The 26,293-nt window shown below is 38.8% G+C and overlaps 3 protein-coding genes and 1 long non-coding RNA gene across 4 annotated transcripts; 2 read left to right on the top strand and 2 right to left on the bottom strand.

The window, feature by feature from the left end:
• The first annotated feature begins 1,194 nt into the window (after positions 1 to 1,194).
• Positions 1,195 to 2,305, top strand: LOC131220236 (uncharacterized). The gene is made up of 2 exons (XM_058215195.1): positions 1,195 to 1,706; positions 1,957 to 2,305. The coding sequence occupies exons 1-2, from the start codon at positions 1,195 to 1,197 to the stop codon at positions 2,303 to 2,305; spliced, it is 861 nt and encodes a 286-aa protein (XP_058071178.1).
• A 2,244-nt stretch (positions 2,306 to 4,549) lies between these two features.
• Positions 4,550 to 9,766, top strand: LOC131221662 (sesquiterpene synthase TPS2-like). Its single transcript, XM_058216959.1, has 6 exons — positions 4,550 to 4,840; positions 5,119 to 5,491; positions 6,512 to 6,730; positions 6,824 to 6,962; positions 7,845 to 8,093; positions 9,253 to 9,766. Exons 1-6 carry the CDS (start codon positions 4,627 to 4,629, stop codon positions 9,544 to 9,546), a joined length of 1,488 nt encoding a protein of 495 aa, XP_058072942.1. The 5' UTR covers positions 4,550 to 4,626; the 3' UTR covers positions 9,547 to 9,766.
• A 505-nt stretch (positions 9,767 to 10,271) lies between these two features.
• On the bottom strand, positions 10,272 to 12,167 carry LOC131220237 (secreted RxLR effector protein 161-like). Its single transcript, XM_058215196.1, has 2 exons — positions 12,089 to 12,167; positions 10,272 to 10,909 (listed from the first exon to the last, which is right to left on the bottom strand). The coding sequence occupies exons 1-2, from the start codon at positions 12,165 to 12,167 to the stop codon at positions 10,272 to 10,274; spliced, it is 717 nt and encodes a 238-aa protein (XP_058071179.1).
• A 12,188-nt stretch (positions 12,168 to 24,355) lies between these two features.
• On the bottom strand, positions 24,356 to 25,261 carry LOC131220631 (uncharacterized). The gene is made up of 3 exons (XR_009158742.1): positions 25,182 to 25,261; positions 24,906 to 24,955; positions 24,356 to 24,777 (listed from the first exon to the last, which is right to left on the bottom strand). It is a non-coding gene; the product is annotated as an uncharacterized LOC131220631 (long non-coding RNA).
• Between the last annotated feature and the right edge of the window lie 1,032 nt (positions 25,262 to 26,293).

Here is a 26,293-nt window from a genome sequence, read left to right on the forward strand (position 1 = left end):
TTGTTGGTTATGTGAATGGGTATAGGGTATATGACCAGGTCATATGGAAAATCATCCTTAGTCGTGATGTTAAGTTAGATGAATAGTCCTTGTTCTGTAAAGATGAACACAAGAAAGCGAAAAAGTTGGTTGTGGATGTTTAGTTAGACAAAAATGAGACGCAAGCTGATACTGAGACATGGACAGAACATCTACGTAAGCTAATTCTCTTTCCTCGCTAACGGAGAGGCATCTGGTTTTTTTAATTCCTCTAGAGGGTTAAGGCAACGTGACCCCCTCTCGCCTAGCTTCTTTATCATAACCGTTGAAATTCCCAGCCGAGGGATTAAAGTCTTGGTGGAGCGTGGTGCCTGCAAGCCTTTTCAGTTGAGGAGAGGCTGTCCAGTCTTCTCCCATCTACTTTACGAAGATGACACACTGCTTTTCTTGAATGGAGGTGTTACCTCGTTGAATGCTATTAAGGGTCTTCTTTAGGCCTATCAAGAGGCTTCAGGACAGAAGGTGAATCTCTAAAAAAGCTCCTTCCTCTGCTCCAGTAAGCTCCTACAGTCCAGAATCAGATCTATTGAGAGTGTGCTGGGGATTGCCAAGTCTATCTCGTGCCCAATCTACCTGGGGGTTCCCTTATGCTCAGAGAGAGTGAAGAAGGCCTTGTTTCAACCCTTGATTGACAGGGTGGTTGCGCGCGTTGCTGGTTGGAAGGCAAGAGTCCTTTCGTAGGCCAGTCAGGGTATCTTGGTCCAGCACGTTCTTGGGAGCATCCTTGTGCACTCCATGGCTGCCGCTCATCTTCCTACGTCAGTTATTGGGGAGCTGGAGAAGCACTTCGCCCCCTTCTTTTGGGGTTGGTTAGACGATAAATGAAAGCTCCATTGGACGAATTGGAAAGCTATCTCCATCCCGTAGCGTGAAGGTGGCCTGGGCATCAGGAAATTGAAAGGGGTTATGCAAGCTCTTCGGCTCAAGATGGCATAGGTTGTCCGGTTCGGTAAGCATCCAAGTCTTTGGGCCTCTTTTATGTGATCCAAATATGCCCAAGATTTCCTCCCTGACGCCGCTGGAAGGAGCCCTATTCCTGCTTCCCTGCTTTGGAGGAGCATCGGGGATCTTTTGCCGCTGCTAGACAATCTGGTCCAGGTCCACATAGGGCAGGGTGGCGCTAACATCTAGTCGACCAACTGGACCGGGCTGGGCATGCTTGCTTCCCTCCTAGATAGCCCAATCCCTCCATCATTGCGCTCCTTGAGGATTCGTGACTTCATCGGCATTAATGGCTCCCTCCCTCCTTTGTCCGTCTTCTCTTATCTGGACCAGGATATCATCCATTTCCTGTTTCAGGGAGGGTTCTCTGTTTCTGAGGAAGCTGCAGAATGCTTTTCGCCATTTGAACCATCGGGTTCCTTTTCAGTTAAGTCAGCTTGGGAGAAGTGTAGGCAGAGCAGTCAACAGAAAGGGTGGGTGAAGTGGGTTTGGCATGTTAAAATACCTTTGAAACTCTCCCTATTCATGTGGAGGCTGTTGCGCCAAGCCATCCTGGTGGACACTTGTGTTCAGTCCAAAGGGGTGCGGCTCGCGTCCTCCTACGTTTGCTGTGAGGGTATCAAGTACTCTTGTCCTAACTGCGAATCGTTAGGCCACCTCTTCATCAGCAGAGCCCTTTCGACTGATGTTTGGAGCTACTTTAGCGACACATTCGGCATATCCTCGTCAGTCTCTTAGACCGTTTCCTCTAGACTGCATCTTTGGTGGCTCCTCTTCTCCTCTAGAAGGCGGTTTGCAGCCTTGTGGGGCTGACCCCATGTTTCATTCTCTGGGAAATCTGGCGTGCCAGGAACGAGGCCAAATTTGAGGTCTCTCGCCGCATCCGTCGATAGTTATTGCCCACGTGAAGTGGTGGCTCGCCTCAACACATTGCGACACCAATTCTCCATCTTGGCCCTCCTTGCCGGATAGCAGGCTACTCACAGATTTGGGCTTTCCCTCCGGCAGCTCGTTCGGCCCTCCTTTGGAGGTTGTGAAGTGGAGAAGACCGCAGCAGGGTTGGATCAAGCTCAACGTGGACGGTTCTGCTCTAGGGAACCCAGGCATGTCCGGGAGAGGTGGTGTTTGTAGAGGGGACAACGGCTCCTTCCATTTTGCTTTCTCCTTGGGTTATGGGGTGGGATCAAACTCCATGGCCGAGCTTTGGGCAGTTTACCATGGTTTGTGCCTTTGCGTTGATTCGGGGTTCTTCCATGTAGAGATCAAGTCGAATTCCAAATTGGTGGTGTCGATTTTGAACGGCTCTTCCCAACCGAGCTGGTAATGGAAATACTGGTTACAAAGGATTCAGAGGCTTTGTAATGAGGGCCGACGTGTCCATTTTACATATTCTCAGGGAAGGAAATAGGCCGGTGGATAGGATGGCCCGTAGAGGCTCAGAAACCCAAGGTTTCTTCTTCTCTTCCTCGTATAGTGACCTCCCCTTTGAGGTTAGGGGTCTTTTGCTCCTGGATAAGGTTGGGTTGGGAGATTTAGGCAGCCCACTCCCGTTGGCCTGGTCGATAGGCGGGGTTTTTTGTAAGTAATATGATAAGCTTGGTCCTCGGGTCCTTTTTTCCCGAGCAGGCCTGAAGTGTGGGTGCGTTGTATAGCTCATTCCCGATATGAATATATATGACCTTGGTTTTGAAAAAAAAAATAAAATAAAAATGTAAAGTATCATCTAACTCTTGTTTTTCTATGTAAATGAACCTAGAGTATCATATGGCTCTCGCTTTTCTATATAAATAAATCCAAAGTATCATTCATATGACTCTCGTTTTCTTATATAAGGAAAAAAGAAAGACTCAGCAGATGGACAACAAACGACTTTTTAATTTTCTAACCACAAAAGGATAATTCTCTATGGAAAAGCATTTTTCAATATAAATAAATCTAAAGTATCATATAACTCCCATTTTTTTAAATATATATATGGAAACAAAACTCAATACGTGGACAACAAACGACCTTTTAATTTTTAACCACAAAAGGATAATTCTCGATGGAAAAGCATTTTTCTCGCTACATCCTACTTTCTTCTACGTGTGAACGGTCCACAACTCTTTGACTATTGAAGTTTTTTTTTTTTTTTTTTTCTTTTTACACCCATATAACGTTGGCACTCGATCCCATTATCTCAGATTTGAGAGAGTCTCTCTACCACTGATCCATGGAGCCGGACCCAACCCTTATATTGGAGCCTACTAGAATGACTGCTCCCATAAAATAATGGGACCCACTTTAATTTATAAATGCAGCCATAATAGGATAGTAATCCTCGAGAACGCAGGGTGTGGCCGTACAAGTCCACTTCCATGGAATGTGGACTATTCCTCTAAGTTGTCCATATTTATGTTGCAAATGTTGCCAATATTTTGAAAATATCGTTTTATTTCACTTTTTACAAAATAAATATCTAAAACCTAAATAATTAAATTAAAATTTTCAAAATTATAACTTTATATTAATTTATGGTGAATATTTTTTATATTTTATTTTTACCAAGATTTTTCTAATATTATTGCAAGAGGACATTGTTGTGGTTACCTCATGAGCAGACCATCCGGGCAGTTCTTATAAATACCCCGCTATGTTCACCTTTGGACTCATAGCTTGCTTTATCCAACATACACAGAATACAGTTCTTGCCATTCCCATCACAGCCATTTCTATCTTCCCTGCCATTCATGGCTTTTATTTTGGGAAATGCCCACTCGGATATTTCTATCAAGAATCAGGTGGAAACGAAAGGAAAAAAGGAGATTGGTCGCGGTTGTGCAAATTACCACCCTAGCGTGTGGGGTGATCGGTTTGTTACATTGTCTCCGGATAAGATGGCAAGTACTACATATGAAATAGTGAGGTTGAATCCAGTATAAAGCTCTGTAGGGTCAGCTTATGTTAGAAACCTTTTTGTGGGGCTACCCTGAGTTTTTATTCACATTCAGACCATCCATCATCGCAACCCATCATGTCTTCCTTGAAGCCCAAAAATCATTCTGATCCGAAACTCAGGTTGGCTAAAAAAAAAATCAGGCCACTCTCGCAGGTGGGCCAAACCATTCAAATCACACCAAGAACCTTTAAAATGTTTTTTTTTAATTTTTGTCTACTTCAGTTTTGAAATGGCCTGATTTTTGTGTAGTGCGCTTTGAGTTTTAGACATGACTGATTTTGGGGCTTTGAGTAGATTTGGGGGGCATAGATGATAGATGGAGTTGTGGGTATTCCCATCCCAACGGTTCCCTCTAGCCAACTCAAGTTTAGGATTAGCCTGAGTTTTGGCAGCAATCATGAGTAGGAGGATTTGATAGATGGCTAGAATGTCATCTACAGATTACGGTGAGCCTTATAACAAGTTTTGTAGGTGAATCTTAACTTACAAGCTCTGTAGTGGATCCGACCTCCATTTTCTATCCCAAAGGAAAATGTGAAAGGAAGTCTCTTCAATCTTTTAAATAATAAGATTTTACTAACTACATAAAGTTTTTGCAGTTGATACCTTAAGATTTGGGTCAAATCTGACAATCTACAGTGTCAATACAGGAGATTGACGTACTAACCAAACAAAGGGCTGTAAAACAAAAGGAAGAATTGAAGAAGATGCTTCTCAATTTTAGTGATCCTTTGCAAGAATTGAATTTAATCAATGAAATTCAACGTCTCGGAGTTGCCTATCACTTTGAAAAGGAGATTAAAGATGCATTATATAGGATGCATGATGCCCATATTAATGGCAATGATTTTAGCGGTGATCTTCATGCGGTTGCTCTTTGGTTTCGGCTCCTAAGGCAACAAGGGTATAATGTATCATCTAGTAAGTTTTTGTACCAACACTTTCATCATTCTTAAAATTGTTACATACTCAAATTTATGTATGCATGTATATATGTGCATGTGCATCCATCTATAGACACATTTCATGCATCTATGCATGTGGACACACCAACACCATTTGCATGATTGTGCCATATTTGCTTGACTAGAAGTTCAATTTACTATACCATATGTTGATGATCAACATCACAGAGTTCTATCAATTTATTCTGTTATCTCTTGATAGTTAACATCGTAAAATGTTTGGTTGCAAAACAGATGTGTTTAGAAGGTTTAAAGATGAAAACGGTGAGTTTAAGGAGACATTAAAAGATGACATCCGAGGATTGTTAAGCTTGTATGAAGCTGCATATCTTGGCACACGTGAAGATAATATATTGGATGAAGCCATAAATTTCACCACTGAGCACCTTAAGTCAGCAATGTCACATTTGAGCTCTCCCCTTTCAACTCTAGTACAGTTTGCCTTGGACCTACCACTGCACAAGCGTGTTGAAAGGCTACAATCAAGGCACTACATCTCAATCTACCAAGAAGAGAAGGAGCGGAATGATATACTATTAGAGTTTGCGAAGTTGGATTTCAATATGCTGCAGTCTTTGCACAAGAAGGAACTAAGTGACATCTCAAGGTGTGTTTTGAGAGCAATTCCAATGTTTTCTTTTCTTTTCCTCTCTCTCTCTCTCTCTCTCTCTCTCTCAATTTTAATTAATTTTTTTCTTTTGGAAGCAAACCACATAATTGTATTAATGAAGTAAAAGATACACCTTCAACCTAGCCCGTAAGTTCATTTCTAAATCAAGGAAGCATTAACACAACCATATAAAAAAGGAAGAAGAAAAGAAAGGAGCCAACCCAAGGTCAACCATGCCCGTGCTTATATACATCCTCTCGAACCCTAGATAACTCCATTGGCTCGGAGGCCTACCCGATCCATAGCAATGCAACACTGGCTAATTCTAGGAAGTTCAAATAGATTACTAAATAAGACCTTAACAGCCCCGTTATTACCCAACTTGGTCAAATGTTTTGAAGAGAGTAACTCACTATACTATACTATCCAATAACTTCTGCTTCAACCAGGTCTGGTTCCTCGATGACAACCTTGAGTCCAATTTCACCTTCTTGAACGGTCTAATTGAACGTCTTTCAATTGACGAGTATGGAAGAATTTAATGTTTCTGGCCACTTCCTGCACCACTGGTTCCTGAATTTCTTTCCAATAGAATATCAGCCAATATGGATCGTGCCTCTTCTAGTGCTACACATCCCTGATCTGATCTTGACATTAGGTTAGGGCTACAAGAGTCGAAGGGTAGGGTTCATGCTTAGATTATATGCCCATGTAGGAAATGGGTCAAGCTTAAAGTGACCCTTGATGCAAGCCTGAGCCACCAACCCCTTAGCTCACACTGCCAAGCTCAACTTTCATTAAGAAACCTAACAGAAAGTACTCCAGTGATAATTACGTAAATTAATGGGGTAGCTTAATGAAAACTCATTTTTGAAAAAATTAGTGCAATGTAAATTCTATATTAAGTAGGTTTTTTTTTTTTTTTTTTGGTAAAATCTCTTGTATTTTTCTACCATTAACATTTTTTTAAAAACTGTTGTGTACTTCTTTTAAAACTGGCTGAAATCTCTTCTTCAGATGGTGGAAAGAGAATGATTTTTCAACAAAGCTTCCATTCATCAGAGATAGAATAGTGGAGTTGTACTTTTGGATATTAGAAGTGTATTTCGAACCACAATATGCCCGAGCAAGAAGGATGATGACCACAATAATATCTTTAACATCAATATTGGATGACATTTATGACGTACACGGTACATTCGAGGAGCTTGAACTATATACTATTGCAATCGAGAGGTTTGATATTGTCACCCTTAGTTCTTGCTTTTCATTTATTCTCATGCCACATCTGAATCTTGTGTAATGCGTGAATTGGCACTTAATTTTCAGATGGGATCGGGCGATCATGGATCAGCTGCCTGATTACATGAAAGTGCATTATAATGCGCTTCTAAATGCAGTCGAGAAATTTGAGGATGAATTGAGCAAGGAAGGGAAATCCTACCGTATACCCTACTTAAAGAAAGCTGTACGTGTATACAAATTTACTTCTTAAAGTTCTTTTAGGGCATATTTTGAAGTTTTATATTTGTAACGGATGGGAAATGCTTCCCTCAAATCGCAAATGGTACACTTGTGATTTGGAGAGAAAGAAAGTAGGCAATGGGAGCCTGCTAATGTGGTTGAAATTTTTCTACCACTCCAAAAGAAATTTTGTTCCATTGAAAAACCAAAACCAATATCGAACCCATTTGAATTTCATGGCCAGGATTCCATTATAGTTACTGCAATGTCTTTTTTTTTTTTTTTTTTTTTTGTTTTTTAACATGCACAAAGTCACTCACACCATAGTGGGATTTCACCACCTATGGGTAGTCAAACCCTTGACCCGGTGTTGAAACTCCTGAGAGTCTACCACCCGAACAAGAGTAAGGACCCTAGTCACTGCAAATTCATTCATCCAGTTCAAGTAAAATTATGCTTAGTGTGTGATTCCCATGGTCTGATCAATAAAACATTTGGATGATAGTTACAACCCATTAAACTTCTTTTAACCATCCATAAATTTTTCATTGATCAGATAGTAACAACCCATAGAATGGATGGTGTGGATCAATGCACAGTATGCCGTCTTACTCCAAAGATGGCCTATACATAGAGAATAGTGTAAAGCTTATGAATAGGATCTTTCTTCTTTAAGGGTTCGAGTATCCATATGTGGTGAAATTCCACTAGCTTGAGTGTGTGGGGTGTGTGTGTGTGTTAAAAAAAAAAAAAAAAAGAATAGGATCTTTCTTTAATTTATGCTTGGTAGTTAGCGAAATGAGTTCTTCAATTTCTAACTTGTTTAGATTTATTTTTGTTTTTTAATTTTAATTTTAATTTTAATTTTAATTTTTTGTACATGTAGCTTACGGTTTTGGGCAAAGGCTACCTAGAGGAAGCGAGATGGACCAGCGAAGAGTATGTGCCAACATTAGAAGAGTATATGAAAATTGCATTAATCATTAATGGCTATCCCATGCTTAGTGTAGCATCTCTGGTTGGAATGGGAGATATCGTAACAAAGGAAGCCTTTGAGTGGGCCATCAATGTACCTAAGTTGGTTGAGGCTAGTGCTGCAACTTGCCGTCTCAGGGATGACATCACATCAAATGAGGTATAACACATTGGATGATGGACGACCTTACCAAATGGATGGCTCATTATTGATTGGACCTCTTTTTTCACAAACAATCCTCACCATCCACATCATGGGCTTTCTCTCTTCTTCTTCTTCTTCTTCTTCTTCTTCTTCTTCTTTTTTAATTTTAATTTTAATTTTAATTTCTAAATTTTTAAATTTTATATATATATATATATATATATATATATATATATGAGAAAAGGTGGGAACACATGCAACACCTGAAATTTTATTGATAAGTCTCAGAAATATGCACTTAGCAAAGGGAGGGAAAAAGAAAACCTGGCCCTGCCTTTTTTCTTTTCTTTTCTTTTGAAGCCAAATCACACCCACAACTCCACCGCCATCAACAGTAGACTCTTTTTTTTTTGCCCTTTTTTGAAAAGAAGGGAATTTGTGGGTTAAACCAAGAGACTCCCAAACCAATAGACTCCGCCTTTTTCTTTTTCTTTTTCTTTTTACTTTTTTTTTAAAAAAAAAATTTTGAAAAGAGGGGAATTTATGGGCTAAACCTGGCCCTGCCTCAACCAAAAAAGATCGGAGCCTAAACCAAAAATCAAGAAGACTCCCAAACATAAACCCCAATTAAGCACACTTTATGGGCTATTTCTTGAATCTTAATCATAATTTTAGCTTGTAAGTCATTAAATGTACTATGGACCTAATGGACAGTTCTCATTGGTTTCTTGTACTGTCCAAGTGTGCCCATGTGACTAGAAGCAATACAACTTTGGAGTACTCAAAAAAAGAAAATAGTAATAAAGCAGTAATAAATCATCCATAGATTTGTACTCGAAAAAACCCACTAAATTCATTATTTTTCTAACAAGGTCCTTGACTACTTATATTTCCTCAGTCTGAACCCGCCGCGTGCGGCAAAAGTCCATTCGTGATTTATATTATTAGATACCATTTTATTATTATGTTGTAATTCTCAGTACTTATTAAGGAAATACTTTTGATTTTCATTTCTTATTTTTTTAAAGAATCTTTAATATTTTATCATATACTGGGGGCCTTACCTGATGAACAGTGTTGATCAGTTGCATGTGTGCTTTTAAGTCCTTTATCTCACATTTGCGACCCACCTAACCTGGCTAACATTTTCTTCTTTCTAACAATGTTACCGAAGTTTGAGCAAGAGAGAACACATGTTGTTTCTGAAATCCACTGCTACATGAAGGAGCATGGCACCACATACAGAGAAGCATGCAAGGTATTCCTAGAGAAGACTGCAGACGCATGGAAAGATGCTAACATGGAATGGATGGAACCCATTCCCGTTCCGAGGGAAGTGATCAAGAGGCCCATGAATCTTGCACGTGTGATCGAACTCTTGTACCAGCACCAGGACTCATACACCAATTCAGCGTTTGAGACCAAACAACATGTCACAATGATGCTAGTGGATCCTATTCCCGTTTGAGACGAGCTTCTACGTTAGCGTGCGTTTGATTGCATCGAGTATCATGAAACCATGTGCAACTAAACGTATCCTCACATATATTACATACGTTTCTTGTATGCGTCACTATATTGTAATTGACCTTTTCTATGAGATGGAGAGAACACCGAAAATGTTGGCTTTACAAAGTCCAAATGGTGACAAGTGCAGCTCCTACTCTAAAGGATAAAGAAAATATGCTATATTATTTTTTGCCAAAGAATGTTGCTGCTGTACAGAGAAGCACTTGCTGCTTTTTTTGATACAACTATATGTTCATAGCATCCTATTTATAATTTTAACAAGAGATTACAAAAAACACTACTGCCCCTGTATGATACATTCACTAGGAGTAAATACACCACAAATTTCTAAAAATAATAAATAGCATTAGGCAGCCAAACATTTTAATACTCCCCTTCAAACCAAAACAGGCTTCATTCCGAGCATCGACTTTAGTCCTCTGATTGTATCTGTCGATAGTGCCTTGGTGAAAATATCTGTCACATGTTCAATAGTATGGCAGTACTCCAAGTTTACCGTTTTCTACTTGACTCGATCTCTAGAAAGTGATAATTAGTATCGATGTGCATGCTCCTTCCATGCTGCACCGGATTTTGGGCAAGTTTGATTGCTAACTTGTTATCCACGTATATAACTATGGATTCCTCTTGTGGATGTTTCAACTCCTTTAGCAGGTTCTTCAATCATATTGCTTCACAAACTATGGATGATACTGCCACAAACTCTACTTCACATATGAACAAAGTGACCACACTTTGCTTCTTTGAGTTCCATGTGAAGGTAGTCGACCCAAGATAGAATACATATTCTTTGGTGTTTTTTCTTTCATCTTGATAACCTCCCGAATCATTGTCTGAGTATCCATATAATATTACTTCATCATTGTATGGATAGAAGAGACCGAATTTCACGGTTCCTTTGACATACCTGAGGATTCTTTTTGCAACGAGCCAATGTGATTCTTTTGGTACTTCCGTGTATCTGCTTAAAAGCCTAACACTGTATACAATATCTGACCTAGTGAATGTGAAGTATATGAGACTTCCAATCAGACTCTTGAATATTGTTAAGTCCACACTTCTTAATTCTCCTTCTTTTGTCAGCTTCAGGCCCGTTGCTACAGGTATATTTACGGTATTGCAATCGGTCATCTTGAACTTTTCAAGAAGTTCCTTTACATACTTCTTTTGAGATATATAAATGTTGCTGACTTGTTGTTTCACTTTGATGCCCAAGAAGAAGGACATCAATCTACCGTCAATCATCTCGAACTCATTGAACATATCCTGCTTAAATTCTACAAACATTGCCTTGCTGTTTCCTATTAACAACAAATCATCACCATATAAATAAGATATAAGCATATCGTCATGGGCATTCTTCTTTATGTAGACGGTATGCTCATACAGACATTTAACGAAACTATCCTCTTGAAGATAGTCATCGATTCGTGCATTCCAAGCACGAGGGGCTTGCTTCAACCCATACAGGGCTTTCTTTAGCCGATATACCTTGTGTTCCCCTTGCATGACAAAGCCTTCAAGATAGTCAGCGTAAACTTCTTCTCGAGTACTCCACTTAAGAATGCAGATTTCACATCCATTTGGTAGATCATCCAACTGTGATGAGCTGTAAGGGAGATAACCATCCTCACAATGTCAAGGTGAGCAATTGGGGTAAAAACTTCTTCATAGTCTACCTCATATTTCTGTTTGTAGCTCTTTACTGCGAGTCTTTCCTTATATCGTTCAATCTTACCATTGGCATTTCGCTTGATTTTATACACTCATTTGAGACCAATGGTCCTCTGGCCTTTAAGGAGTGAGATCAGCTCCCATGTATGATTTTTCTCGACAGCATGGATCTCTTCTTACATAGCCTTTGTCCAACATTCTTTATTCATAGCCTCCTCGAATGTGAGAGACTCATGGTCCACATATAGGTAGAGCAATTCTTCAATTTCTGCATAGATCTTGTTGAGGCTTCTCATTTTGATAGGAGCCAAGGGTGAAGGAGAATTGGTGAAGATGTGCTGACTGAATTCTGATTTGATGAAGTACTTTTATGGGAGATGGAATGTACTCCTGAACTTCTGCGATCTGAAGGGGGTGATGTGGATGTCTGTTCGTGATTCACATGCCTCTGTTCTTTATATTCTTCGGCCTCGACCTGATTCTCTTTGATCGAATTATTCTGGTTCCACTTCCAAGCTTCTTCCTCACAGAACACCACATATCTACTTACCACCACCTAATTAGTTAGTGGGTTGTAGAGCTTGTATGCCTTTGACTCTTCACTATAGCCGATAAAAATACACTTCTCACCACGATTATTAAGTTTTTTTCTTCTTGCTTCTAGAACATGAGCGTAGGAAACACATCCAAAGATTTTTAAGGTGCGCCACGCTTGGCCTGTAGCCACTCCAAACCTACTGTAGTGTCATGAACTTGTTGCTCTTAGTGAGACACCGATTGAGCAGATATGCAATACATGCAACTACCTCTCCCTAAAAACTCTTCTGTAGGCCTTTCTCCTTCAACATGGTCCCCGTCATGTCGAGGATGGTGTGATTCTTCCATTTCGTAATTCCATTCTGCTGTGGCATATAAGATGCAATGTGATGCTGTTTAATGCCATGTTCCCTGCAATATTCTCGAAAAACATTTGAGGTGTACTCCCTACCTCTGTCAAATATGAAGACCTTGATTTTGTAGCCACTTTCATTTTCAACTCGGGCTTTGAATTTTTTTAAGATAGAGAATGCTGCAAACTTTTCTTTAATGCAAAATAACTAGAGTTTTCTACTGTAATCATCAATGAAGGTAATGAAATATCTATTACCTCCAAGAGATGGTGTCTTCATGGGTCCACAAACACCAATGTGAACCAATTGTAATGGCTCCTTTACTCTTCGTGATACTCCAATTGGGAAGGAGTTTAGTTGCTGCTTGTTAAGTGTGCACGCCTCACACATATGTTATAGAGCTTCAATAGCAGGCAATCCATAAACCATGCTTGATGAAGACAAGAGCTTAAGGCCATTAAACTTTAGATGACCAAAGCGAAGATGTCACTTCCATGATTCAATGTTGGCATATCCATAAAGACACTTCTCAAGCCTTATGTTTATATGGAGTAGGAACATTCAATTTTTCGCCATTTAGACCCATGCCACATGTCTACCGCATATATCTTTTAATGACATAATTGAGTTCTCCATGTGTATCACATAACCCTTTTCAAGTAGTTGGCCGATGCTGAGGATGTTACTTTTCATGTTGGGTACATAATATACATTAAAGATAAATTGTGGCTCACCATTTTTCTTGTAAATTTTTATTTTACATTTACCTTTCGCCGGAGTTTTTTATGAGTTTTCGAATGTCACATCACCTTGAACTCATTCTATGAGTTCCATAAATACATTTTTGTCGCCGCACATGTAATTGCTTGAACCCATGTCAAGATATCACACACGGCCTTTCTCTTGTGCAAGGAAGAGTGTGGTTTTTTCCTCTTCATGATTTGATGCTTCGACATAGTTGAATCATTCAACTTGATTCACTGGCTTGCTCTAACAATTTGATGCATAATGGTCGAACTTGTTGCAATTTCAACACTGAATATTTTTTCATATTTCCACGATCTTGTGTAGACCAGCCTCTACCATTTCCTCTAGCTACCATGGAAATTGGTAAAATTTTATTGATTTTGTGGATTACTTGGAATATATCCACACCATCTTCCCATTGCACGATCACTATTGGTGTAGCCACCTTGAAAATGGAAGCTTCCACGACCATAACTAGTCTTTTGTTTATTTAGAGTCAATCTTGACTCCAATGCTTATTCTAGCATCATAGATCCTGTAAGTGTTGTGATGTATAAAGCACCCTTATTTGTCAAATTTTGATGAGACAAAACAGCTTATAATGTGTGTCACGCCCCGAACTCGGAAACCGGGCTCACAAAATTCCCGATCGCCGAATCCGGCGCCGACAGCCTCCGTAGAACCCCATTCTCGGACCGAGGCACCCATTCACCAGGTTCCGATCCTGGGAGACTACAAGGAGGGTTTCAAATCATCAGTCTGAATCATAATGAGCATAACAAAAAGCATAACCCACAAACAATAACCACAAGAACACCACCACAAAATCCACTATGATCAAAAACTTTTTACTACAATGCGACTGAAAGGGGAAAATACAATGTAATAAAAGAAACAAAACTCCAGAAGCTCGGCTGCATGCTCCAACTACAGCGAGACTATGGCTGCGACTGCGTCCTGGCGTCACCTGCACGCATCAATCGTGCATAAGCTTATGGAAAGCTTAGAGGGTGGTGTAAGTGTATGCGCAATATAAACGTGCTCAAAATGCAAGGTCAGAGTGATGCGGAATCATGGTGATGAGCACATGAATGCAATCAACCGTACCAAGGCTATGCGGTGCAAGATATGAATGCTATCGGCCATAACACAGCCATGTGATGCGAGATGCAACTCAAGCATGCCAATCCTCATCATGTATCAGTACAGTTCTCATTCTGGATAATCACCGGGGTTCAATACACTCCAAATGGCACTGTCGCTCTCCTAGCCGCACAGTCCAAGTGAGCGTAAGAAACGTCACTGTCGCTCTCCTAGCCGCACAGTCCAAGTGAGCGTAAGAAACGTCACTATCCGCCTGGCCAATAGTCTGACAATACCTATCCGGCACGTCGATAGCGGACCCATTCGCGAGCTGGTCAAACTCAGCCTAGTATTGCCCCCTACCCTCGGGCGAGTAAGGCCACACTCCTTTCCAACCGACCACGACACAGTGGGAGACGCGGCCTCCTGGTATTCGGCCCTTATGCGCTCATATCTCCACTCGGTCTCGACGTTGGAGTCATCCTCTAGTACCATCGGGTTTAGGAATTTTCACCCAGGGACGTCTATGGGGCCCGTATGCTAGAACCAAATATTTTCGGTTTCCAATCCTGCCATCCACGATGTGTCTGTGGAGGCTATGGCCCTGATATGGCTAGGGCATACAGTAACTACAATCACACAAATACAAGTGCATGAATCACACTATCAATTATGCAACAGCCCTGTATATACCATGCACTTATATGAGGCAACTCCGCCTATCAGGGAGCCCATAAACAGTCTATCCAAAGGTATATGCTATGATCGGTAATTCCTTACATCAGGCATACATATGGTGCGAATGATCATGAATCATGCATCTATACTAAACATGTAATAAGAGATGGGTTCTAGGTATAATGGAGATGGGCCTAGACGGCCTACTTACCACAAGTTTAGGCCTATCAGTGGGCCTTAGGGAGAGCTATAATGCGGACATTTAACCAACATTATCAATGTGGACGTCAAACTAGCATTGCTCCCAAGACGTAGCCCGTTATAAGTGTCAATACATATGCTATGGTGGAGTCACACTATAAGGGACATTATGTTCATCCTATTGGGCCTTGACCCGTGGGCCTCCAGTACATCAAATGGGCCTCATAATACGGGCCTAATACAAATCAAGGCGGGCCTCAACAAGGACCACTAATACATGAAGATGGGCCTCCACAATGGGTTTTAAATTATCTCCAACACAGTTGGACAGTTGGATGAAACACATACATCATGATGGAGCCCACACTAATAGAGGGCGTGATTTACAATACATACATAGGAGGGTCCTGAGTAGGACTCACCATAATGCTTGTTCTCCACCCGGCTTAAGGCCCAATATAATGTTTATTTTCCACCCAACTTAAGGCCCAACATAATGTTTATTTTTCCACCCAACTATTCATAGGGTCATGTGGACCATGGTAGAGCCCACTGTATATATTATTATTATTATTATTATTATTATTATTCATCTAATCTATCCATAAGGTCACGTGGGCCTGGATAGGGCCCACGGTAATGTTTGTTTTCCATACAACCTGTTGATAGGTCTGGTAGGCCAGGGGCCCACTGAAATGTTTATATTGCACCCCACCCGTTCACAAGGCCACGTGATCAGGGAGGGGCCCACCGTAATGTCTATTTTCATCTAACCTGTTGAACAGGTTACGTGGGCAAGGAGCCCACTGTATTGTTTATTCAACGTCCAACCTGTTGGTAAGGTCGTGGGACCTTGGGCGGATGTGGGCCCACCGAAATGTGGTTCACAAATCCAGCCCATTCATTGTGTGAGTCCCACCTCACTGACGGTACAGACCAAGTTTTAGCAACGTTTAAAACTCAGGTAGGCCCCACCAAGTGATTTTATATGTTTTGACATGTATTCACATGATTTTAAATAGTATGGCCCACATGAGTTCCGTATAAGGCTGATTTTTTTGAATGGCCCATGGCCAGGGAGATGGTCAACGAATGGACGGTGTGGATGTGCAAAATACACATCATGGTGGGGCCCACGGCTGGACGTGGATCCAGCTCGTCTGCCCGCCCTCTGGCGTCCCTGACAATGGCAGCAGCGCCTGCTGCTGCCTAATCTTTGTTGTTTTTTTTTTTTAAAAGAAAATCATTTTTTTTGCAAAAACTCCTGTGTGGGGCCCACGTCGGATGAATCCACTCCAGCCATCGGATTCTACAGTCCAAGACCGATCAAATGAGTCTAATATATGGCCTATTTTTGGCGAATACAGGGATCTAGGTGGTTTTCAAGGGTGATACCGCTATTTCTTATGGTATGGCCCACCTGAGAATCAGATTACCCTCAAAGTTCGGCTCAACGCCTAAAATGAGCTGGAGAGGAGTATGGACGGATTGGATTGAGCACATACATCAAGGTGGGGCCTACATAGGTGGCCCACCCCAAAAAGGCAACTAACCCCTTTTCCTTTTTTTTTTGTGTTTGCTGGTACACATCCACGTCAGTGCACACACTTCACTTCCAACGTCCAGCGTCCCCTGGACGCTGGACCAAACTCCAAATCACATTGCTATGGTGGGTCCCACGTAGATGTGGCCCGCCATCATATATGTATATAATATATATTATATTATATATATGATACATATTATATTATATATATTTTATATAACATATATGTATATACATATATATATATATATTAAAAAAAAAAAAGCATCGGGCCATCTAAACAATGGATGGTGTGGATCATCACCTGCAATAGAGTGGGCCACACTGTCTGATGTAGATGGATGGGGTAGATGTAACACATATTGGTGGGATCCACACCATTACAAAGAAAGAGAGAGAGATACGGTGAGACAGAGGGACCCCACCACTATGGGCCCCTCTTGATTAAATCAAATACAACAAAATGGGTCCCACCAATAAGTGGGCCCTAAAGATAAGATTTCAACGGTGGGTCACCCACCTCGTTGGCCTCCTCCTTGATCCCTTGGCTTCAAATGCACCTTGCCTATGCCTTGGATGGTGGATGATGGGGGATTAATGGTGTGGATGAGAGATGGGAGGGTGTAAATGGAAGATGGAAGGTGGGCCACACTTGAGAGGGAGAGGAAGCTTGGACGTTTGAGGCTTGGGGGTTGCTTGGAGATTTTGAGAAATGAGGGAGAGAAAGAAGATATGGATGGGTGAGGTGAGGTGATGGAGTGATGGGTTGGGTTGAAAAATTGTAAAAGGTGTATGGTTGTTGTTGAAATTTGGAAAAGAGAAGTGGTGAGGTGGAAAGAATGGTGGACTTTTGGAAAAAGAGGGAATGGGTGTAGTACTTGATGTATGGGATGCATTAAATGTTGATTGATGGGACTTATTGTGTAGAGATTCCCTCGAAATCCGCAACGCGCGGTGTTTCTTCGGAATAAATGCTGATCGGCATCTTCTTGCCTGGGTACGGTTCGGTGCGCAAGTCACGGCGTTGGAACCGCGGCGATAACGCGATCGCTATGATACAACTTTCGGATCAAGCCGACGTCGGTGCGCGGGACCTGGCTTAGGATCGTGCCCAAACACCGAATACGGTGCGAAGGTTGCCGGAATTTGACCGGAAGGACCGCGGAAGCTAACGGAACAGTACGGACTAGGACACGGGTCTTACAATGTGACTTATTTATGTGATGGAAAGTTCACCTTCAAGTGAATCAAAATGGAAAGTTCACCTCTACACATGAAGTTGGAAAGTACAAGACATGATGATAGTACTTTAAGTTTGAGTTCTACTTCAAGTTCAAGCTCAAGCTACAACTTCAAGTTTACTTCAAGTAGAAGATCCACTGAACGCTACTGAAGATTCAAGTAGAAAATTTAAAGTATATACTTCAATGTCCAATAATTTTATGTATAACTGACCTTAGAAAGACTGTATACTTAGGTCCTTTCATATGTTAATCATATACCGGTTTTTATACTTTGGTTAGGCTTAAATTTGACTAGTCCAAGCCTAAGTTCGACTAGTCCAGGATCTACTTCAACTAGTCCAAGATTCAAACTCAAAAATCAGATTTTTCTAGTAGTTCCTCGACCAGTCGAGCAGTGTGCTCGACCAGTCATGGACACATCCTCGACCAGTCGAAGGGAGCTCAACTCGAACTCCAGCAACTGATATAATGCTCCCTTGACCAGTCGAAGGACAATTTTATCCGATCGCACCAAAAATTTGAAATTTCGTTGATTCTTCGACCAATTGAAGGAGACCTTAGACCAATTGAAGGAACTGTTTTTCAGTCTATAAATAAAGGTCTTTTCTTATTCTAATTCATTAAAAAAAAAAAGTCACAAAAAGGCTTCACTTTGAGAGAGAAAAGTCTTTGTCATTTTTAAGCTATAGCCCAGTAATTTTAGATCTTTTTATAGTTTTTTGTTTTTGTAATTCCTTGATATCTATTTTGTGAATCTTATATTTTAAAAGGAGTTTATACTCTACTTTATGAGATCTAAGGAATTCAAACAAGTAGCCCAAGATTTGAGTTAATTTAAAATCTATTTAGAACCTAGAACCCTTGATTATATTTATTAGACATTGAACATCTATACATCAAGCAAAGCGATTCTACGGGCTACATCAAAGAGTGTCTTTAGAAGAAGTTAAGTATTCTTTATTTATTTTTGGTTTCTTAAGATATCCAGAAAATATCTGTATTGGTTTTGACTGAGGTAGCTAGAAAATCTCAGCAAGGGGTTTTGATTGTGATAGCCCATTTGAAAATACAATTGTATAAGTTTTAAGGTGAACCTGAGAAAACCTTGATTATTAATGAATGCCAATATCACGTGGGTTGTGATTATTGGGAGTAAAGTATGTGTGACTGTTTGAGAACAGTTTGTGTACATACCGAACCACTATAACTCCTGGTGTTTTGTGGTGAATGATGTATGTCATGTATATGTGTTGAATGATTGTAATATTTTCATGTACATGTGGTGAACGCTTGTAATAGATAACTTTCTTCATTTGTCTCTTGTTTTAGTTTACGATCTTGATACTTACGGCGTTCAAGAAATCAGATTGTCTTACCTAAAACATTTGTTTTTAGTATAAGGTTGTCCATTGAACAAGGTTTGAATCAATTTCTTATTACTATTACAATTGAGATTTCTGATTTCTGATTTATTTAATCTTTCAGTTCATTAATTTTTAAATTGGCATAGTCCAATTGACCCCCCTCCCTCCCCCCTCTATAGGACTGAGAGCTCACGCTTTTAAAGTGGTATTAGAGCTAAAATACTCATTTACTTGGATAAAGTTCCTTGAGTTTAAAGATCTAGAGCTTTATTATGTCAAATTTCAATAGCTTGTTTATTACCAAGCCACCACCCTTTAATGGCTCAAATTATGCTTATTGAAAAGCTAGAATGAGGATTCTCTTAAAATTCATTGATGAAAGCGTGTGGCAAGCAATGGTAACCAAATGGAAACCACCTGTGTCTGAGGTTCTAGGCAGTGATGAAACCAAGTCCATTAAAGAAACTGTTTTTTATTTATGGACTACACCTCAGAAAAATGAAAGTAGTGCAAGTGTTAAGGCTTTAAATGAAATTACATGTGCTATATCACCTGATAAATCGAAAAGAATCATTTCATGCGATACAGCTAAATAAGCCTGGGATATTCTTGAAATGACACATGAAGGAACGATTATTGTCAAGAAATCTACTACAATTGAGATCTCTGATTTCTAATTTATTTAATAATTTTTAAATTGGCATAGGCTTATTCACGCCCCCCCTCCCACCTCTAGGACTGAGAGCTCACCCTTTAAAAGTGGTATCAGAGCTAAGTTGCTCATTTACTTGGATTAAGTTTCTTGAGTTTAAAGATCTAGAGCTTTATTATATCAAATTTCGATAGCCTGTCTATTACCTGACCGCCACCCTTTGATGGTTCAAATTATGCTTATTGAAAAGTCAGAATGAGAATTTTCTTAAAATCAATTGATGAAAGCGTGTGGCAAGCCACGGTAACTAAATGGAAACCACCTGTGTCTGAAGTTCTAGGCAGTGATGGAATCAATTCCATTAAAGAAACTGCATTTTACTTATGGACTATACCTTAGAAAATTGAAAGTAGTGCAAATGTTAAGGCTTTAAATGCAATTACATGTAATCTATCACCTGATAAATTTAAAAGAATCATTTCACGTGATACAGCTAAACAAGCCTGGGATATTCTTGAAATGACACACGAAGGAACGACTATTGTCAAGAAATCGACTACAATTGAGACCTCTGATTTCTGATTTATTTAATCTTTCAGTTTATTAATTTTTTAATTAGCATAGTTTTATTCCCCCCCTCTCTAGGACTGAGAGCTCACCCTTTTCAAGTGGTATCAGAACTAAGTTGCTCATTTACTTGAATTAAGTTCCTTGAGTTTAAAGATCTAAAGCTTTATTATGTCAAATTTCAATAGCTTTTTAATTACCAGGCCACCACCCTTTGATGGCTCAAATTATACTTATTGAAAAGTCATAATGAGGATTTTCTTAAAATCCATTGATGAAAGCGTGTGGCAAGCCACTAATCAAATGGAAACCACTTGTGTCTGAGGTTCTAGGCGGTGATGGAACCAAGTCCATTAAAGAAACTGCTTTTTAATTATGGACTACACCTAAGAAAAATGAAAGAAGTGCAAATGCTAAGGCTTTAAATGCAATTACATGTACTCTATATCCTGATAAATTCAAAAGAATCATTTCATGTAATACAACTAAACAAGTCTATGATATTCTTGAAATAACACTCGAAGGAATTACTATTGTCAAGAAATCTACTATAATTGAGATTTCTGATTTCTGATTTATTTAATCCCCCCCCCCCCCTCCTAGACAAAGAGCTCACTCTTTTCAAGTGGTATCAGAGCTAAGTTGATCTTTTACTTTGATTAAGTTCCATAAGTTTAAAAATCTAGAGCTTTATTATGTCAAATTTCGATAGCTTTTCTATTACCAGGCCACCACCCTTTGATGGCTCAAATTATGCTTATTGAAAAATCCGAATGAGGATTTTCTTAAAATCCATTAATGAAAACGTGTGGCAAGCCACGGTAACCAAATAGCAACCACCTATGTCTGAGGTTCTAAGCAGTGATAGAATCAAGTCCATTAAAGAAACTGCTTTTTATTTATGGACTACACCATAGAAAAATAAAAGCAGTGCAAATGCTAAGGCTTTAAATGCAATTACATGTGCTCTATCACTTGATAAATTTAAAAGAATCATTTCATGTGATACAACTAAACAAGCCTGGGATATTTTTGAAATGACACACGAAGGAATGATTATTGTCAAGAAATCTAATATAATTGAGATCTCTGATTTCTGATTTATTTAATCTTTCACTTCATTAATTTTTAAATTGGCATAGTCCTATTCACCCCCTCCCCCTCCTCTCTAGGACTGAGAAGTTAGTCTTTTCAAGTGGTATTAGAGCTAAGTTGCTCATTTACTTGGATTAAGTTCCTTGAGTTTAAAGATCTAGAGATTTATTATGTCAAATTTCGATAGCTTATCGATTACCAGGCCACCACCCTTTGATGGCTCAAATTATGCTTATTGAAAACCCAGAATGAGAATTTTATTAAATTCCATTGATGAAAGCGTGTGACAAGCCACAGTAACCAAATGGAAACCACCTATGTCTGAGGTTCTAGGCAGCGATGGAACCAAATCCATTAAAGAAACTGTTTTTTATTTGTGGACTACACCTCAGAAAAATTAAAAGCAGTGCAAATGTTAAGGCTTTAAATGCAATTACATGTGTTCTATCATCTGATAAATTCAAAAGAATCATTTCATGTGATACAGCTAAACAAGCCTATGATATTCTTAGAATGACACACGAAGGAACGACTATTGTCAAGAAATCTACTACAATTGAGATTTCTGATTTCTAATTTAATTAATCTTTCAGTTCATTAATTTTTAAATTGGCAATCCTATTCACCCCCTAGGACTGAGACCTCACCCTTTTCAAGTGGTATCAGAGCTAAGTTGCTCATTTACTTGGATTAAGTTCCTTCAGTTTAAAGATCTAGAGCTTTATTATGTCAAATTTCAATAGCTTGTCTATTACCAGGCCACCACTCTTTGATGGTTCAAATTATACTTATAGAAAAACAAGAATGAGGATTTTATTAAAATCCATTGATGAAAGCGTATGGCAAGTCACAATAACCAAATGGAAACCACCTGTGTCTAAGATTCTATGCAGTAATGGAACCAAGTCCATTAAAGAAACTGTTTTTTATTTATGGACTACACCTTAGAAAAATGAAAGCAGTGCAAATGCTAAGATTGTAAATGCACTTACATGTGCTCTATCACCTGATAAATTCAAAAGAATCATTTCATGTGATACAGTTAAATAAGCCTGGGATATTCTTGAAATGACACACACGAAGGAATAACTATTGTCAAGAAATCTACTATAATTAAGATCTCTAATTTTTAATTTATTTAATCTTTTAGTTTATCCCCCCCCATAAGGACTGAGAGCTCACCATTTTCAAGTGCTATCAGAGCTAAGTTGATCATTTACATAGATTAAGTTACTTGATTTTAATTTTGATGGCTTGTCTATTACCTGGTTACCACCCTTTAATGGCTCAAATTATACTTATTGAAAAGCCAGAATGAGGATTTTCTTAAAATCCATTGATGAAAGCATGTGGCAAGCCACAGTCACTAAATGAAAACCACCTGTGTCTGAGGTTCTACGCAATGATGGAACCATGTCTATTAAAGAAACTGCTTTTTATTTATGGACTACACCTCAGAAAAATGAAAGCAGTGCAAATGCTAAAACTTTAAATCCAATTACATGTGTTTCTATCACCTGATAAATTCAAAAGAATCATTTCATGTGATAGAGCTAAAAAAGTCTGGGATATTCTTGAAATGACACACAAAGGAACAACTATTGCCAAGAAATCTACTCTAATTGAGATCTCTGATTTATTTAATCTTTTAGTTCATTAATTTTTAAATTAGCATAGTCTTATTCACCCTCCCTCTCAAGCACTAAGAGCTCACCCTTTTCAAGTGGTATCAGAGCTAAGTTGCTCATTTACTTGAATTAAGTTACTTGAGTTTAAGGATCTAGAGCTTTATTATGTCAAATCTCGATAGCTTGTCTATTACGAGCCCACCACCCTTTGATGGTTCAAATTATGCTTATTGAAAAGCTAGAATGTAGATTTTTTTAAAATCCATTGATGAAAGCATGTGGCAAGGCATGGTAACCAAATGGAAACCACCCGTGCCTAAGGTTCTAGGCAGTGATGGAACCAAGTCCATTAAAAAAATTGCTTTTTTTTTTTTATGGACTACACCTCAGAAAAATGAAAGCAGTGCTAATGTTAAGGCTTTAAATACAATTACATGTGCTCTATCACCTGATAAATTCAAAAGAATTATTTCATGTGATACAAATAAACAAGCCTGAGATATTCTTAAAATGACACACGAAGGAACGACTATTTTTAAGAAATCTACTATAATTGAGATCTCTAATTTCTTATTTATTTAATTTTTCAGTTCATTAATTTTTTAATTGCCATAGTCCTATTCACCCTCCCCCCCTAGGACTGAGAGCTCACCCTTTTCAAGTGGTATTAGATCTAAGTTGCTCATTAACTTGGATTAAGTTCCTTAAGTGTAAAGATCTAGAGCTTTATTATGTTAAATTTCGATAGCTTGTCTATTACTAGGCCACCACCCTTTGATGGCTCAAATTATGCTTATTGAAAAGTCAGAATGAGGATTTTCTTAAAACCCATTGATGAAAGTGTGTGGCAAGCCACGGTAACCAAATGGAAACCACGTATGTCTGAGGTTCTAGGCAGTGATGGAACCAAGTCCATTCACTACAAGGAAAGAGACTTTTACCGGTGATCAAAACCATCAGTAAAAGGCTCCAAAACTGGCACTATTTCTTTATATTACCGGCGCTAGACAAGCGCCGGCCAAGGGGTATGTCGGCAAAATTTTTACCGACACTATGTCACTTTTACTGGCGCCCTGGATCTTGGTATTTCTAACAGAAGCGCCGACAAAAGTGAAAAAAGCACTAGCTAAAGTCTATCCAAGCACCGGCAAAAGCTTGCTTTTCGAACACTTTTACTCACGAAAAAGCACCCACAAAAGTCTATACAAGCGCCGGTAATAGTCTTTGTATAGATTTGAAATGGCCCAGTGCAGGCCACTAATTTTTTTTTATTATATATAATTCAATTGAAACCTGTATTTTTTTTAATATTTGAAACATAAAAATGATGCAATACAATTAAAACTAATATTAAACAAAATTTATATTACTACACAATAAAAAAATATAAATTTATTACAATAAATTGAAAATGGTCTTGAATATAAATAAATAAATAACAAATCCTCTATATGGTCTACTCCTAGCACGAGTGGCGTCAAAAGGCTGAAGTGCTTGTAGGCCTAAATTTAGGCACAATTGATTAAAATTCTACATGAGTGGTGTCAAATCTGATTATTGATAATTGCACTTCCTTTCTTCAAGCAATGGCTTCAATTTCCACAACTCGCCAAAAACATCTGTACTTTTCTGGTCTATAAAATTACTGGACATGGTAGTAACATTTTCAGATGGGGCATCTTCATCTTTATCAGATGTCACACTTGATGCAGATGGTTGTATGCTAGTCTACTCTCGTTCATGTTCAGGATCACTTGTTGTAGGATTAGGAGGTTCAGCAGTGGAGAGTGTCAACTAACCCTATAAAAACAATTAAGTTTGAGAATTTTTTATATAAATAACATAATTGTTGTTGTTGGGCAACAAACACATTTTAAGTATTCTGCCCATAAGCAAATAAATAAAATGAAAGATAGGCATCTAAATACCTTCTCCTTTGATTTCTCCCTCTTGGCTTGAGTTTCTTTACCAAAGGAAGCTTATTCGTTGCTAGAAGAAAATAGAGAAAAGTTAAGTAGCAGACAACCATTAAAATAATAATAATTAAATTAAATTAAAAATTAAAATAAAAATTAAAATTAAAAATTAAAAATTAAAATCCATGAAAAACATGTGTAAATGCTCAAAACAAAGGTGTTCCCCCTCCAGGTACAAACAAAACACATTGTTAAATAAAAAACCATTAAATGTATTGGGATGCATACCTGGTGGCTGTATGGACTGCTCATCAGACAACTCACTCACAACTAGCTTTGCCCTTCGATCAATTACTTCGAATAAATCTGATAGCAACTAATGATTTTAGATTCCCAAAAGCTCATCATATCTGAATATTAACCTCTTGCATTCAGTTAACATGAATAAAGCCTCACAAAATTTTCATGAAAAATGCCAATGTGAAAAACAAAACTAGATCAAGCCATCACATATTTGGTTGAGAAGCAGATAATTCCTCTAGACTCCAATTCACATGAAAGAAGTATTTGCATTATATTCAACCACAGCAATTCAAGTATAAGCATAGATCAAAACCTTTAAACCGATTAGGGCATGATAAGCCCCTTGCTCTATTTATTGGTTTCGACCAGGTTGACATTTTGAAACAAACACTTCCCTGTGACCTGAATCTACTGCTACTTCACTTCACGGTTCATGCAATTATAGTCGGAAGTAATTTCGAAATCCAGGACTCTGAATTTTTCCTAATTCAATCCAGGAAACTATCAGCACGTTCTCTAGTGGAGAGGAGAGGAGAAGAAAATACCAAAATCGCACTTCATTCATGTAGGATAGGAGAGAAAGACTTCATTTTAAGTACCTAAACCGTTGGAAAGGAAAGCCACAGTGCAAGCTCTCAACTTGAGGACAAGATCTCGTTACAAAACATGACCATGTAGAATGCGATAATATGATTTATAAAAATGGCTTGTGGATCTCAGCAGAAAGTACACAGTGATGTTAAACATGTTTATGAAATTAGACCAGTAAATGAAACCAGAAAAACATCAAAACCAAAATAAGGGATTTTTAAAAGGACAATATTTAGATTGAAAAAGCAGTATCTGCAAGTTATTTCATCATTCTTTGCAAGGATCTTGAGTCTTTAGTCTCAGTCAATCCAAATAAGATTTGTCGGATGTGACCTACAAATGGCAGATCGATATACCAAGAGAGAACTTACTGAATATTTCTTTCAAATGGCCTTCATTCACATTTCTAGTGAGCTAGTCAATGTGGAGAACCACATATTCAGGAACAGGAGATGCTTTCTTGAGAACAAAAAAATTAAGCAGCTTGTGAGAGAAAAAAAAAATGG

This window comes from Magnolia sinica, chromosome 12 (assembly GCF_029962835.1).
Source record: "Magnolia sinica isolate HGM2019 chromosome 12, MsV1, whole genome shotgun sequence".
NCBI classification, from domain to species: domain Eukaryota; kingdom Viridiplantae; phylum Streptophyta; class Magnoliopsida; order Magnoliales; family Magnoliaceae; genus Magnolia; species Magnolia sinica.

Bases quoted from the DNA above. Each gene is read 5' to 3' on its own strand.
- LOC131221662 (XM_058216959.1), top strand. From the start codon at position 4,627: ATGCTTCTCAATTTTAGTGATCCTTTGCAAGAATTGAATTTAATCAAT. The intron at 4,841-5,118 runs GTAAGTTTTTGT...GTTGCAAAACAG, and splicing joins AGGGTATAATGTATCATCTA to ATGTGTTTAGAAGGTTTAAA. The intron at 5,492-6,511 runs GTGTGTTTTGAG...TCTCTTCTTCAG, and splicing joins GAACTAAGTGACATCTCAAG to ATGGTGGAAAGAGAATGATT.
- LOC131220237 (XM_058215196.1), bottom strand. From the start codon at position 12,167: ATGGAAGAATCACACCATCCTCGACATGACGGGGACCATGTTGAAGGA. The intron at 10,910-12,088 runs GTAGTTGCATGT...TGTTGTTAATAG, and splicing joins AGAAGAGTTTTTAGGGAGAG to GAAACAGCAAGGCAATGTTT.
- LOC131220236 (XM_058215195.1), top strand. From the start codon at position 1,195: ATGCTTGCTTCCCTCCTAGATAGCCCAATCCCTCCATCATTGCGCTCC. The intron at 1,707-1,956 runs GTCAGTCTCTTA...GCCGGATAGCAG, and splicing joins GACACATTCGGCATATCCTC to GCTACTCACAGATTTGGGCT.